Here is a 16,001-nt window from a genome sequence, read left to right as displayed (position 1 = left end):
CTGGCTCAGTGGACTGGAATGTTCTGACATCACAAGGGCGTCCAAAATGAATATTCGGAGCCAAGACGAGAGGAAAACGGAGACGCGGGTATGACGACGGACGCCGAAAGAAAGATAAAGACGGAGCTAAAATCGGACAGAATTAAAAGATGGAATGTGTGAGTGTAGCAGCAGCACCGTGAAGCCCATGAACGCGTCATCTAACACACACGCACACACACACACGCCAGGCTGAAACTCCACCCACCTCTAAAAAAGCCCGACACAGCGCTGACGCACCACCGATCATTGATATTCATAGCTAATCGTTATTTTAGTCACAAATATCAACGTTATAAGTGTAAAGAGAGAATGCGTGCCAAAAAAAGAGGAAAAACAGAGAAAGCACAAACATAATTTCAACAATTATGTAGAAATGGACGCTGTGGCGAATCCATCAATGTCTATTACAGAAAACATCAATACACAAAACACGCTGGAATTTATTCCTGTGAAACGCGTTGGGAGTTGGGAGGAGGGCTGCGAATGGATTTATGTCCCAAGATGCTGATTATTTGTTTGCGTGGTGTGTCTGTTCATTGCAACAAGGTCAACTTTAATTTGGGAACCGAACGAATTGAGCCTAGTCCTGACAGTCAAAATAAAAGCGCCGGCTCTTCGGAAATAATGGGAATCGTTTAAGGAAGCACAGATGTTGAGATCGAAATGCTGCATTTGATTTGGTTACTGTTCTTCATACCTTTAAATGACTCAAAGGGGTTTTAGCAAATGAAAGAATCTGAGATGACAAAAAGATGGATTCCACATTTCCCATGATACATTTCAACCGCCTCGTTTTAGATAGCGTGATAGCAAGAATTTACTGGTCTTTAGTGGAGAATTACACGAACACTGCCGATGCTTAATGTCTTTAAATGAATAGCTTGGAGTGATCCGGTGTGGGAGGAGCCTAGAATGCCCCCCCCCTCCTTTGGATCATGTCATTATGGCCTTTTTATAGTCACCGACTGGGATGTTTTGGAGAGGCTACATAAAAAACACACCTGGGTCACAGACAAGACTGGCATACAGCAGCTGATTTGCTTTGTCAGAATTACAATGAGCCCAGAACCCCGGTGTGCCTGTGTGTGTGTGTGTGTGTGTGTGTGTGTGTGTGTGTGTGTGTGTGTGTGTGTGCGCGCGTAGGTGACAGCTCCAGCCCCAAACTGACTGGCATCTGGCGGTGGCAGTTGTTTTAACAGCTGAGCTGACAGCATTAATCCGAACGCACCCAAATCAAAAGGAGACAACACCTGTTCACTGCTCCTGAGCCCAGCCGGAGGAGAGATGTGGGGGTGGGGGGTGGGGGGTATGAATGGAGACAGAGAGTGGAGCCATTAGAAGCGGGGGCAGAGAACAACGGGGGACAAAGGGAGCGAGGAAGGAGGAAACGAAGAGAAGGATGGGGAGGGAAAAAAGGACAAGAGCGGGCGTACTGCCAGGCAACGCACACACGGGGGCTCCTTCCTTTGAGCGGAGCGTGGGGGGGGCTGGGGGGGGGCAATAGGCTGAGCGAGGAGGGAAGACAGACAGAGATCCATGCAGCAGCTCCGGCGTGAGTGACTGGCGATGGCCGAGCAGCTGCACGAGGGAGGGGGGTGGCTGTGTGAGGGGACGGTGGCTGATGGCCGACGCTTGTCTCCCAACATCTGGCTCGAATAAAGGCGGGCTGGGCTGCGGGCTCAGGGTCGCGAACCCTGGGGCCGACTGCAGAGACTCTACCACTTCATCTGTGGAGCCCACCCTCTGACCCTCTGACCCACCGGTCAGGGGTTAATTAATATAGACCCTGACGGACTGACGGACGGACGGACCACTGACCAGAGGGGGACGCTTCACGGCATGTTAGCAGCTCCAATGAGCTGTGCACTGATATACACCAAGCCCACATTTCTGCTCAGGTTGTTAAAGCGCCTTTACATCCATGTCAGGCCTTAAATCCAGCGCTGGGCACTGCTGACAGGGGGGGGTTGACGGGGGGGGGGGGGGCAGCGGCTTTCACATGCGCTGGAGCTGAGATGTAAAAATCGCACTAAGCAGATTGTGCTACTTTAGCCGGCGCGGATTAGAGAGGGGAAAGTGGGGAGTAGTCTCTGTCACACATAAATATTAGCATGCTCTCTCCGATGCAAATAATGTGTAAACAAATATCGTGCACGTCGTCACACATGCACACTCTGAATGGCTTAGAAAGGGGAGACAGGACAATCACAGTCACAGCTAACAAGCTCTAACACAGAGCTGACTTTAAGTAAATTCTGGCCAACTGTAAGCTAACATGCATGTATAGATGTGCAGCTACAGGATGGAAGCTTTTATATAGGTCACGGGAGCAGAAACAAAAATGCAGGCGTGAAAACATATGTATACACATTAGATGCACATATGCAGCACAATAAATGGGAACTGCTTGAATTAAATCATTTTGCTATGCTGACATCACAGTTTAAGCCTGATTGGATGATTCTTCATTCAAGAAGCTTCGGAAGAAGAAGACGGAGAGCTGCCGTTCAAACCTGCGGCTGAATTCTGTCTGCATGCAAGTGCGGCTGAATTCTTGACATTGAAGGTAACAAATTGCTAAAAGAATACTGCTAAAAGTCATCAAAGGTTCCTTTCAGCGCTTTATTTGCAGAAACTCTGGCCTCTGCCTGTTAAATCTCACGGCAAAACATTTTTAAAATGTATTTCGAACAAGTATTTAATTTCCAAAACGCAACATCCACCCACTCGCAACGCAACTGCTGGCACGTCAGGAAGCGACTAAAGAGACGATCAACAAAGTTGTGTTAACTCCAGGACTTTCAGAGAGTGTGGGCATCTGGCCTTTGGAAAAGTGTTTGGCACTAGAATTCCTTTAATGCTTCTCAGGCAGCTTCGATTCAAATGCGTCACAGAAAAGTCGGCCTTTTTTTTTCCCCTCCTGATTTCTCGTCTACATTTCATAATCTTTAGATCACGTAATTGGGGGACGAATGAAAGTCGGTTCGCTCTGCAAAAACACATTCATCTTGTAGCCATTTTGCAGAAGAAAAACATTCTTCTGTCTCTCTGTGGGAAAGAGAGAAAGGAGCCAAGGATGGAAAATTGCAGCAAAGGAAAAGGGGGACAACGGGGCTTAGTAATGAGAAAGGGTGAATAGATACATTTCTCTGGTTTGGTCTCATATTTGGGAGGAACAGGAGGCTTTTATGTGGAACGGACTGACGCAAAGCAGGCTTTTACACACCCATAAATAGCTCCTCATCTCCAGGTATCAACACAAGCACACATGCGTTCTGTGGAAGTGCAGGGAGGTCGGGAAAAGTTGGGCTGTGGAGGCCCTGGCTGATTCATGAACCTGAGGCCTTTATCCCGACTTAATGCCGCGCCAGGAGGCCCAAACACACACATACACACCATCAGGAAAACCTCAGAACCCTCGCTCGTCTCTGTAAGCTCCTTTATGCTCATGTATTGGACAAAAGCTGGGGCACTGCTTCCCCCCCACACACACACACACACACACACACACACACACACACACCATTCATCTCCTTAATATTGCTCATCTGGACTAGGAAGAATGGTGGAAAAGGGGTTTCATCCCCACCGATTGTCTTGGGCAAGGCTGGAGAGAAAATGCCACGTTGAAAAGCAGACGCAAAACAATTCAATAAGAAAAGTGACTTGAATGCGGCTTTCATCCGGCCAACAATGGTCGGCCCCACAATAGGCCGCAGGTTCGCCCCATGACGTTGATGGTTTCTCATGCCACAAAGGAGGAAAAAGAAAAAGAAAACCAGAAGTGACTTGATTTGAATCGCGAGCGCCGTCCGTCCGCTAAGGCTAACCCCGCTAACTGTTGCTCCCTGAAAAAAGGGGAAAAACTCCCCAGGAAGTTGGAGAGACGATGGGCCTCATACGCAGGACGTGGACCCGTGCTCGGCCAGGGCTGCCTGTGGGCTTGGTGGGCCTTTAATCTGCGAACACGACAAAATCGAGCGTTTTCTCACTGGCCTGTGAATGCGAGGAAAACAATTCTCTCTTTCAAAGTCCCCCTCTGTCGCGGTTATTCGCCTTTCCTTTTCCCAGCTTGAGAAGAATGATCGCAGCAAACAATGGCTGAGAGAGTCCCGCTGCACTTCACGTTAATTTATACAACTAACTAATTAACGACAAAGGGTGGAAATCACACAAAGGCGTTCGGCTGCTCCCACGCTAGAGCTGTGAACCTGCTGCCGGAGTGTGTTTTTCTGTGTGTGTGTGTGGAAAGTCTGCCGATTGCCTTTAGGAATGTGGTCTCGGGTCCCTGCGATGACTTGCAATGGCTGCATCTGCCATTGTTGATGTTTATAGTGCGTGTGTGTGCGTGTGTGTGCGTGTGTGCGTGTTTGACGTAACCTCCCAGATAGCAGGACTGTGCCTGGATTAAGTGAAGAAGTGAAGAAGGGGGTGGACTGATGGACCAGATCACCAAAGACTGCCTCAATCCCTCCACTACTCCGACTCTCTCCACCAGCCCCCCTCAGCCTTTTCTTTCTCCCTCTCTTTCTTCTGGCAGAATGTATCCGCCCTTCCCATTGTCACCCTTTGGAGTGTACGGAGGCGTGAGGGAGCACAGGCTACTGTGTGCTTGTGTGGCACAATGGCCTTGCCTAAGTGCTGTCCTATAAAATGCCTCAGTGCTCTCTAAAAGCCGGATTCCCTCCTTGCCTTGAAAATAGATGAAGTGCTATGTGTGCGCTGAGCGTGTACATGTGTGTGTGTGTTGTGTGTGTGTGTGTGTTGTGTGACATCTGTCATTGAGTTGGCATTTTCAGTATGGAAACCAGTGCCTTGGAGCTGCGAGCACGGCGGAGCATGAAAACTATTCTGTTTGACCTCGGCGTTGAAGAAAAGGCTGTAAACCTGCAGAGCGAGCGTGTTTGGGAGGGTCGCTCTCGTCTTCCTGCACGCGTGTCAAGATCACGGCCATAAAGGAGAGGCCAAGGCCTGCCCTTCAACATCTATCCACTCACTCACCCCTCTGCCGCCCAGCCACCCCTGCTCCCACCGCTGGGCTCACACACACCAGGGCTCACACACCAGGGCTCACACACACCAGGGCTCACACACCAGGGCTCACACACACTAGGGCTCACACACCAGGGCTCACACACCAGGGCTCACACACACCAGGGCTCACACACACCAGGGCTCACACACCTTTCAGAGGTTACTGGGGGTTAAACAGGAAGTGTCAGGCAACCTCCAGGTGTGTGGATGCGCCTGTACAGCCTCCCCAGGGTTTTAGTGCCGGCTCTTTCTCTTGACCCCGCAGCCCCCACCAAGCTCTGGACTCTGCTCTCATAATTCCGCCTAATGACACACGTACGCACTCCAGCACGGGCTCGCCCGGCCGCTTCTGGGCGGCGTGCGTCCGGACCGGCCGCCGTCCGTCTCCATTCCGAGTCATCCTCCCTCCACATTCCTGGAGACTTCATTAAAGGCGACGGGCCGGCGCGTGCGGGTCTTGGCGTTGGCCGGGAGCGCTGGTGTGTGTGTGAGGGTGTGTGTCTACGCTGTGTATCTCCTGGGTAGCAGGTGGCCGGTGGAGTGAGGCAGGAGATGGATGAGGAGAGCAGGAGAGCGCTGGAGTATGGCTGGTCCGGGCCATGGGGGACGACACAGCCAGTCATTTATTAGACGCCAACACGCTCCTGCATGCATACAGCTAAATCCAATTCTTCCTCCCCATGAAGCGCACACGTACACACAGTTGTGTGACAAATATATATTCAGACACACACACTGACCCAGTATCTGCTGCAATTCATCTAGCCTAAGTAGAGCAACAGCAAGCACAGAGGCAAAACTGTATCTCTCAAACCGGGTGTGTGTGTGTGTGAGAGAGAGAGAGAGAGGTCTAGCTTTGGGCTTGCTTGCGTTGGGTCGAGCTTCTCACTCCATTTCGAGATGTTTACCGCTTTCTGACCCATTTCATGTGTTTGGCCCCTCATTCACATCCCTGCTGGTGTTAATGTTCTTACACTCTTATTGTGTGTGTCATTGATCTAGCTGGAAGCAGTATGAATGTGTGTGTGTGTGTTGTGTGTGTGTATGTGTTGTGTGACATCTGTCATTGAGTTGGCATTTTCAGTATGGAAACCAGTGCCTTGGAGCTGCGAGCACGGCGGAGCATGAAAACTATTCTGTTTGACCTCGGCGTTGAAGAAAAGGCTGTAAACCTGCAGAGCGAGCGTGTTTGGGAGGGTCGCTCTCGTCTTCCTGCACGCGTGTCAAGATCACGGCCATAAAGGAGAGGCCAAGGCCTGCCCTTCAACATCTATCCACTCACTCACCCCTCTGCCGCCCAGCCACCCCTGCTCCCACCGCTGGGCTCACACACACCAGGGCTCACACACACCAGGGCTCACACACACCAGGGCTCACACACCAGGTCTCACACACACCAGGGCTCACACACACTAGGGCTCACACACCAGGGCTCACACACCAGGGCTCACACACCAGGGCTCACACACACCAGGGCTCACACACCTTTCAGAGGTTACTGGGGGTTAAACAGGAAGTGTCAGGCAACCTCCAGGTGTGTGGATGCGCCTGTACAGCCTCCCCAGGGTTTTAGTGCCGGCTCTTTCTCTTGACCCCGCAGCCCCCACCAAGCTCTGGACTCTGCTCTCATAATTCCGCCTAATGACACACGTACGCACTCCAGCACGGGCTCGCCCGGCCGCTTCTGGGCGGCGTGCGTCCGGACCGGCCGCCGTCCGTCTCCATTCCGAGTCATCCTCCCTCCACATTCCTGGAGACTTCATTAAAGGCGACGGGCCGGCGCGTGCGGGTCTTGGCGTTGGCCGGGAGCGCTGGTGTGTGTGTGAGGGTGTGTGTCTACGGTGTGTATCTCCTGGGTAGCAGGTGGCCGGTGGAGTGAGGCAGGAGATGGATGAGGAGAGCAGGAGAGTGCTGGAGTATGGCTGGTCCGGGCCATGGGGGACGACACAGCCAGTCATTTATTAGACGCCAACACGCTCCTGCATGCATACAGCTAAATCCAATTCTTCCTTCCCATGAAGCGCACACGTACACACAGTTGTGTGACAAATATATATTCAGACACACACACTGACCCAGTATCTGCTGCAATTCATCTAGCCTAAGTAGAGCAACAGCAAGCACAGAGGCAAAACTGTATCTCTCAAACCGGGTGTGTGTGTGTGTGTGTGTGTGTGAGAGAGAGAGAGAGAGGTCTAGCTTTGGGCTTGCTTGCGTTGGGTCGAGCTTCTCACTCCATTTCGAGATGTTTACCGCTTTCTGACCCATTTCATGTGTTTGGCCCCTCATTCACATCCCTGCTGGTGTTAATGTTCTTACACTCTTATTGTGTGTGTCATTGATCTAGCTGGAAGCAGTATGAATGTGTGTGTGTGTGTGTGTGTGAGCGAGAGAGAGAGAGAGGAGAGAGAGAGAGAGAGAGAGCACTAATATTCTGGGCCTTTCATAATGATTAAAGCCTTCATTAAATTTTCATCCCAACCTGCTGTTTGCTGCTAATGGCCTTTGTGAGCCACACAGCCAAACAATGGCCAGCCGGGCACAGAAAAGGGGATTTCTATCTTCTGTTCAATAATGCCATCAGCCCCCCCTCTCTCTCTTCATCTTTTCTCAACATCCCCTTTCTTCCTTTACTCTCTCCTTTATTCCTTTCTCTCTTGGTTGGCCTCAGCTTTTTTGTGCGTGCGCGATGGGTCTGGAGGCGCTGGGGCCTTTTGTTCGGGGGACTCATTTAAACGTAGCGCAGATAATGCTCTAGGTTGGTTTGGATGCCGCACCGCCGTGGCACGCTGCTAATGGGGTCTGCGAAGACGCCGCTCTCTCCTTCCTCGCTCCTCTCTCTCCTTCCTCGCTCCTCTCTCTCCTATCGCTCCTTTGGCTGACTTATAAGACGCGTTAGCGCTGAGGTTTATTTTCCCTTGCGCCGTCAGTTCATGAGGTCCAGAGATGGAGCGAGCAACCCAAAACATACCTCAATTACAGCTCAGTTTGAGCAACAGTGGAGCTTTTCTCTTTTGCTTTCCTTGGGGAAGAGGGGGGTGAAAATGTGCCACGACAGGCTTCTATATTGACTAGAAGGAAAACAATCACACGACAAGAGCTGACCGGCTCTGGAGCCTTGAAAATCTTTACGAAGCGCCTGGAAAATCAGGTTAGAGGAGCGCAGCTCGGAATAACGACGCGCAAACAACACAAGTCAGGAGCGCTTGGTGGGGGGTCACAGAGGATTCTGGGTGCTTCTGACAGCAACAGATGATCAACGGGGACTTTGAGCAACGCGTGGAATCGCAACTTGCTGGTGACGGTGCAGCAACTGGTGTGTGAGTGCGTCTGTATCCAGCTGCTACATTAGCTGCAGCCTCTGTCACCAGTGTGCAAATGTGAAGAGGTGAAAGAGTCGCAAAGAGCTCTGAGGAGTCATGAAAGATTGTGCAAACTGCGTCATTAACTCTCCATTATCTGTTTATCTGGGCCGGCCACGGGCTAATTCTTCCTGCCCGACTCTTAGCTCGTGGCTAAATTTGAGCAGGAAAAGTGGGGCTAATCGAGCTAAGCTACGTAGCCTTTGGCTAAAAATCTGGTGGCAACAGCGCAGAGAGAACAGCCTCGTAGGTTAAAGATGTCGGCCAAAGCGATTCGATTTATTTCACTCGGAGACTCGATCAAACGCTGCGAACACATTACAAGAGAACGCATTATTTGTCACATTATGATAAACAGGCAGGCGCCGGTGAACAATGGGCCCGAACAGCTGACGCTGTCTGGGAGCGAGCCGGGAAAACAAAGACTTGAATCCTATCTGAACGTGTAAGGGTGTTATAACAGAGGGGGAGAGAGTGATACAAAAGAGAGAGAAAAGGACGGAAGAGAGCAGCATGAGGGAGTGGTGACAGAGCCGCGCGGAGCCTCAGCCATGCCGCGCCTCGACCCCCCCAGTACCCACCTTCGGGTTCGCTCTTGATCAGCTCCTCCATCTTGCGTTGTTTCAGCGTGTCCACCACATCTGCCAGGCTGCCCTTGCGCCTCTCCGGGGTGCCGAGGGTCCCCACGGCCGAGCCCCCGTCGTTGCAGGCCCGCCCCCCACCTCCGCCTTCCTCTTTACCTGGTGAGGTAGCGTTGTGCTGGCTGTAAGGACTCAGGGAGCCCCCTTTAATGCCATCCTGGTCCTGGAGAGGAGGAGCAGAGAGGAATTTATTAGATCCACAGATTACTGAACTTTTAAAGCAGATGGACAGAAGACGACACGGGGCAGAAGCTGGCAGCCGCCCACGTATTATCTCCTTCCTTCCCCCTCTCTCATACTTCCTTTATTCTTAACATCTCTCCTTCTCATATCTCAGTGGAACCAACTGTCATTCCTGGCCAGTTTTCTCAAGTTAGTCCGTACTTTTTCTCACATCTTCTGGAATCTGCATTTGACTGACTTGGAGGGACTTTACAGAAGGAAGACATGAAACAGCAGCAAAAGGACGCACGCGCTCCTCCAGTCACGCTAACCCTTCGTTACAACGCGTCCTCCAGGATCGCTTTGAGGGACGTCCAACGCCAACATGAGAAAAAAAGAGAGAAAAGTTTGAGCGCCCTGCTACTTTTGTCCAAAGAGCCGCGACAATTAATGCTGAGGATGCAACAGCATCAAACGGGAGCATCAGAAAGTAAAATAGATCCATTTTCAGAGTAAATAAAGCTTTGGAACGGTGTCAAATCACTTCCATGAAAGGGCTGACAAGCCAACAATCGGCATGATGGCGACATAATATAATATATACAGCTCACAAGCAGGCTGTGAGCTCGCTGCCAAGCTGGTCTGATGAATAATAACACTTCCTCGTGCCCAAAGTTTGGTCTTCACGACGCAAAGTTGAACAACCTTCAGAAATGCAGATAGAGCAGATTCTTGGCTGGCTGAGGGCTTATTTATTTGTACATGACTATTAACACCGAAGAGTGGCAGGTTCGATGCGGTTGGAGGGTAAACGGTAAAAGGAAAAGCTGGGAGGCAGCTCAATTGTAAATAACTCGAAGCATCTTAAACTTTGACCCCATTAAAGCTGCGTTTGTTTGGCTGCTCCCTGCGATAGACTTAATTCCCGCTAACACCAATTAGCACGAGCGCCGTCACCAAGAGACACACGCTGTCCTGCTGTCAGACGGACACACAGCGCTCAGGCAAAGCTCCTCGTGCACGCGCATCGACGCACAGGTGAGCTGCAAACGTGCGCCGCACTTATCAATTAAAGAGAGAAGCGGGCGAGCGAGCGATCGACCCCCCCCCAGCCTGTCAGCTTGACTCTTGTTGACAAAGGGTCAACGTTCCCAGTGCTAATCTTTGGCTAATCTGACTGTAATATGGAGCACGCCGCCTGGGGCAGCGACGCCCTATGCGGCACCTTTGTTTGTCTGCGCGTGGGTGTGCGCGCACGTGAGATTTCTGCTCCATCAACGTATATTAGAGCGTATTAAGCTAAACATTTCTTTTGTAATCATTAACTCCGGTGGTGGCTGCTGGAAGTGGAACTTAATACTGAGATCACAGTCCAGGGTGAAGTCAGCAACACCTCACATGATCCAAGATTTTATTCTCCAGGAAATCAGAGCTGAAGAGACGAGGCGGTGTCTCAGGTAGCTCCTCTGTCTTCTGCTGGGACAATAACGGCTATAGAGGACGCTCTGAATATTGATGAAGCTTCCATTGTGGGTGCGAGGCGCCGTTATTACCTGCTGTTTTCCACCCTCCGCTGGCTCTCGCTCTGCTGTTTGCACATTTTGAAAAAGTCAGCACACTCAATAATTCACTGATTTGCTCCTCAGCCGTCCTGAGCGCACGGAGACACTTTTATGAAACAAAACGACAACGTGGGTGCGGAAAGAATCAAGAACGGTGTAAAAAATATGGTTTATGACGGCAGAGCTGGTGCTCAGGCGCTGGACTTGGGCTTTCATTTCACTGACTCTCAGGGGCTTCTGGCTACGCGACACCTCCGGTGGAGGCCGCCGACCTAAAAAAGGCCGCTGCTTCTCCCACCGCCTGGCCGAGCGTCGGCTCAAACGGCTCCCGTCTCCCTCTGTCGCTGTCTTTATTTCTTCAGATTAGGCAAATTCTCCACATATGATTACGAGTTGCATCAGCGGCGACGCGGCGTGCAAACCCGAGCAGACAAGCGGCGGCGAGGGAGCGCAAGTGGGAAGAAGTCAGAGGAATGACGGGAGAGCGCGAAAAGGGAGGGAGGCAGAGTGGCGGCACCATTAGAGGCACTGGGAGAGAGAGAGAGTTGACGGAGAGATCCGTGGAGGGCGGAAGGCAGGCATCTTGAAGGCAGCAGTCACACCTGTCACATCCCATTTATCTAATCCAGCGCCTACTTAAAACAGCAGCGCGCTCTCTTCGCGAGAAAGATGTCGCGCAAATAAAACAAACAGGGAGCGGGGACCACGGGCGAGGGGTTGGGGGGGGGGGTGAGGCTGTCGGATATCTTCACCCTGTCTGCAATCTGCCAGGGAGATGCCATCGCGCTGAGTCCAACAATGAAGGTCATTTCCCAATCAGAGGGAATTAGCGGGGCGCTGTGGCGTCTTCAAAGACCTGGGAAATGAGGCCCCGTGACATCATTTATGTGTGAAGTCACACAGACAGCCTGATCCCGAAGGCAACTTAAATGGCTTATGATTTTACCCCCCCCCCTCCTTCCCCCCCATTTCAACCAGTCGACCTCGTAATCCACGTATTTCCCCACTAACGTTGTTTTTTTGATTCGCAAAGGTCCAAAATAAGAGGCGTCCGAGGGATCAGACGGGCCGAGGTGTGCGTTTTCACCGGGAAGGCGGTTTGTGAAGAAATAAATTATGTAAAGAAAAAAAAAAAATCAAAGAGTTTTTTTTCCTCCCCTCATCTTTATGCATTTATTCACAAGAACAAACAAAAATGTCTGGATACTGTAAACGCCGGTGCCCTCCCCAGCGCATGTTTATGAGCAGGTTTGTGCACACGGGTGACACAGAGCACACATAGCCTGTAGGTGTGTGTGTATGTGCGAGCGCCAGCATATATATATTATATATATATATATATTTATATGTTCTGGATGTGGCAGGCTGGCAGTGTGGGTGGTTCTGCCTTTAGTTTGCAGATGTCAATTCTCTTCCAAAATGACTGGAACAAAGTGAAAATTGCGCCTCACTCTCTTTATCCTTTTACTGCCTCTGCAATGGAACCGAATTAAACAACTTTTGTGTTCTTAAGCTCATCTGTGAGGGGAGGCTGGTGTAAAAACACATCACTCTTGCCAGGAAAAGGGGGGAAAAAATTCCAAATGCTATTTTTTCCCTCCACCCAGCACAGATGCTGCAGTAATTTCTCTATTGCCCTACAGGAGCAACCCTCTCTTTCTCTTTTCGCATCTCATAGCCTGACATGTCTCAGGCTGTGCAAGGTGTTTGTGTGGGAAAAATATATAAAGAAATGCCGGATCGCTTGGCTCCGTTTCTGGTGGATCGAGGCATGGACAATGTGGCAGGATGAAGAACTGGAAGCAGCTGCTCCACTAAAATACCCATCACCAGAATGTTACTGATCACTCCTGCAGAGGAGGGGTGGGGGCGATCTCGGCGACATACACTCAACACACCTTCCACGCGCTGCCAAAACACACACACACATGCGTCAAATCCCTTTACATGCCACGGCTAAACGCAGTCGCTGTCAGGTTTGACTTCCCGGGTCCCTCAAGCTGGGACAAGCAAGCTAACGCATAAACATGCAAATGACTGTTATCTGGCTGTTTGGAGGATAAGCCGATCTTTAATAGAAACACAGAGTTTAAAGTAAAAAAAAGTTAGCAGCATATGACAATTTTAGCTTCTTCACAGCGACGGCTGGAAATGGAACCGTTTTAATGGCGAGTGCAGCTTTCTGTTGCAGGCGGCTGCACTCGCTTTGCTTTGAGAGGCATTTCTACGCCTTCGCCACTGTTGTCATGCTCCCGTCTGCCTCGGCGTCCGTAAAGAGGCGAGCAGGCAGGCGGGATGAAGAGGTCAGTGTGTTGCTGTGTACCTCTCCGCCGCTGTGTTAATTTACAATGACAAGATAAAGCTGTAATCTCACCTCCCCCCCGACTAGCCTCCTGCTACTTGGCTTGCGAGTCAACTGGTCGCCCATGAGCCATTTGTTGCTCCTATCACTTCCTGACAATTGCCCAGAGAGAGGAAGACCTCCGCCCCCGGCCCGACTGTAAATCCCCCCTTGGCCACGTTTTTCTTCATCCCCTCTTTACTGGCTGTCAGCAACAGAGTGATCAGACCAACGTTCTATACGCTAAACACACACAGATATGCGATAGCCAGATTGCTAACACACACACACCCATTTAGCAACCGAGCTGCTGAAGAACCAATTTTGATCAATTTATAACCAATCCCGAAGACGCTTAAACGCACAGCATATAACATTGCTGGCTGCTCAGTCTCGTTTCCAAATGGTCACAAACAGGTGCAGCGGCATCTGGAGTGTTGCACTCGGCAACCCACGAGTTAGATTAAGCAATTACATTTTATACGGAAAAATATAATCAAAGTCCTCGTGAGCACCCGGCGAGTGTTGCTCCGCGAATGATTGCACGCCCGCTCGGTCCCAGGACTTTGGTTTACAGTAGGCACCTTGCCACGCAAGCCTGAGCACGGAGGGCCACGCAGGCTAATCAGCAGGCTAATTATGGAATTAGCTCTCCATTATGGCTCCTAAGCATGGCTTCATTGTTTTACAGCGTGAAAGCATTTGTAGTCAGCATGGGGGAAAGGTCGACAGCTGTTATCAGCGCGCGGCGGCGACAAGGCGTGTATCAAGGAGATAGCTGAAATGCTGCGTGTGTGAACAACGCACTGAAGAGGTATTAATGCTGTACACGGGCTTCACCGGTGACCGAAAATTCAATTTCGATAGGAATTACCAAGTGATCCTTAGCAGGAATACGTGATACGAGGGTTTTACACCAGCGCACGCCTCATCCTGGGAAAAGGGACTCGCCGCAACGCTTCCTTCAACTGTGCATCAAAAGGGCCGGAGGCAGAAACTCGTGCACTCCCCGATGGTGGCGCTGAACCCCCGTGACCGCCCCCGCGCGGATCCGTGAGCAACAAACTAATTTTCACTTCCAGGCTTCTTTAGAAATGCATCTTTTTTTGTCAGACGCCCGCACAAACATCCTGATCGCTCATGGTCGAGGTCTCCGGCGCTGGGAGGTGGAGCAGCCGCCGTTTTTCACAATCAGTAAAGACCAATCTGAGTTCCTTCTCTTACGTGACCCCCCCCCCCCAATTTAGAACAAGGGCTTTTCGCCTCCTCCGGTGCCGTTAATCCCGGGTCAGGATGAACGCCCTAATTCCCATTCTTCCAATCCAAAGATGTGAAGTATCCAAACGCCTCAATAACACTTGAATTTCCAACCTCATTTATGAGGAGAATTTAAAAAAAAAACAAAAAAATCAGTGGTATGCTGGCTCATTTGGTTGCTAAGGAAATGCTAATGTTAGAAGACTCAAACTTTGAGAAAAGTTTTCCGAACAAGAGTCCACAGGCTCCAGCGCTCTGACACGCCGAGGACGTTACACACACTCACACACGTGCACCCGCTGCGACACCCGCTGCGACACCCCCTGACCCCGAGTCCTGCAGCGGCGATGCTAACGTCGGCCGTCCTTACCATGTTAGAGGGACTGTCCAGGTTACGGTTGGGGGGCGAGCGAGGGGCCACCTTGCTGCAATAGGACGCCAGGGGGAGGTGGATGACGCCGCCCAGTCCCTCGCTATCCTCGTCCTCCACTCGCTGTCTGCTGGTTGCCATGGTTACCTCTCCATCTGTCCCCCCATATGGAGAGGCTGGTCGCTTGGAAGACATCCTGGAAAAAAAAAACAAAAAACGAAAGCGCGAGAGAGAAAGAGTTAGCGATATTTTATAAGACGATTTAAGGGGTCGACGGGTGGAGCTAGACGGCGGCGAGAGCGCGCCGTGGTTTCGCTAACTTCTGGTGGTTCCGATCCAACTTTTTTTTCCAGCCACTTCCGTGAAATTTTGAATCGCATCTTAAACCTCTCCAGAATTTTTACCCTTTAAACTTAAAAACTACCCCTCGGGCGCCGTTGGCGGGCTCCCCGAGGACGTACAGGCTGCTTACAATCGGGGGGCCACTCAACATTCACGCTGTGAAAAAGGGCCGGGGCCATTACCGCAAATGGAGCCCGCTTGCACCAGCATTGTGTCGGAAATGACCGAGCCTCGACAATAGGCTTTCAGAATGAAACAGCGAGTGGGAACAGCGCGGAGACGGGGTGATAAAGACAGAGGAGTCCGCGCAGAGGTAATAACGCGTTTATGAAAAGCTCTGGACAATACGGGAAGCTGGAGGAAAATGGTACGGAACATAAGGAGCGCACTGTTTGCAGTTGTTCCCGCAGCTTTGTTCCCCTGAAAAGAAAGAAAGGATAAAAAGCCACATCTATTAGGTGAAATCTGCCTCTCTGGAGGTGAATTTGCCTCCCCGTCCTCCACATGAATAGGGATGCGCCGACTGCGTGGCGGTAATAGAATATAATGTGGTTTTCAGCATTGCCTGAGTGCTTTCAGCTGCACTTGTCAGCCTTGAAGCCGGCGCGGCGGTGACCCCAGGTAATAGGCTGCAAACGCTCGGGCGGCGTTAGGGACAGGAGTGGGGGGGGTCGAAAGTGACGCGAAAAAAGAAGAAAAAAGTAGTCAAAAACAGCTACACCTTCTCCCATCGCCCCCCCTCCCACCCCATATGTCTCCGCCCGTCTCTGGTAAACTGATTACAGTCTTCACTCTATTGGATTTCCTCTAAACTGTACATCTGGCATTGTTCCTGCATGGGAGCAGCGCTAATTCATAGCTTATTTACATTAGGACAGCAGAGGGAGG

The 16,001-nt window shown here is 51.1% G+C and overlaps 1 protein-coding gene across 14 annotated transcripts in view; it reads right to left on the bottom strand.

Annotated features, from left to right (window-relative positions):
• Positions 1–16,001, bottom strand: part of sox5 (SRY-box transcription factor 5) — a 150,257-nt gene that overhangs the window by 41,413 nt on the left and 92,843 nt on the right. For all 14 annotated transcript variants that reach the window (XM_057022612.1, XM_057022608.1, XM_057022609.1 and 11 more), the window contains 2 exons: positions 14,772–14,967; positions 9,020–9,242 (listed from right to left, as the gene is read on the bottom strand). In XM_057022612.1, the coding sequence (XP_056878592.1) occupies positions 9,020–9,242; positions 14,772–14,967 (419 nt within the window). The remainder of the gene's footprint in view (positions 1–9,019; positions 9,243–14,771; positions 14,968–16,001) is intronic.

This window comes from Takifugu flavidus, chromosome 22 (genome assembly GCF_003711565.1).
Source record: "Takifugu flavidus isolate HTHZ2018 chromosome 22, ASM371156v2, whole genome shotgun sequence".
NCBI lineage: Eukaryota > Metazoa > Chordata > Actinopteri > Tetraodontiformes > Tetraodontidae > Takifugu > Takifugu flavidus.
This window is presented reverse-complemented; position numbering and strand designations above follow the sequence as displayed.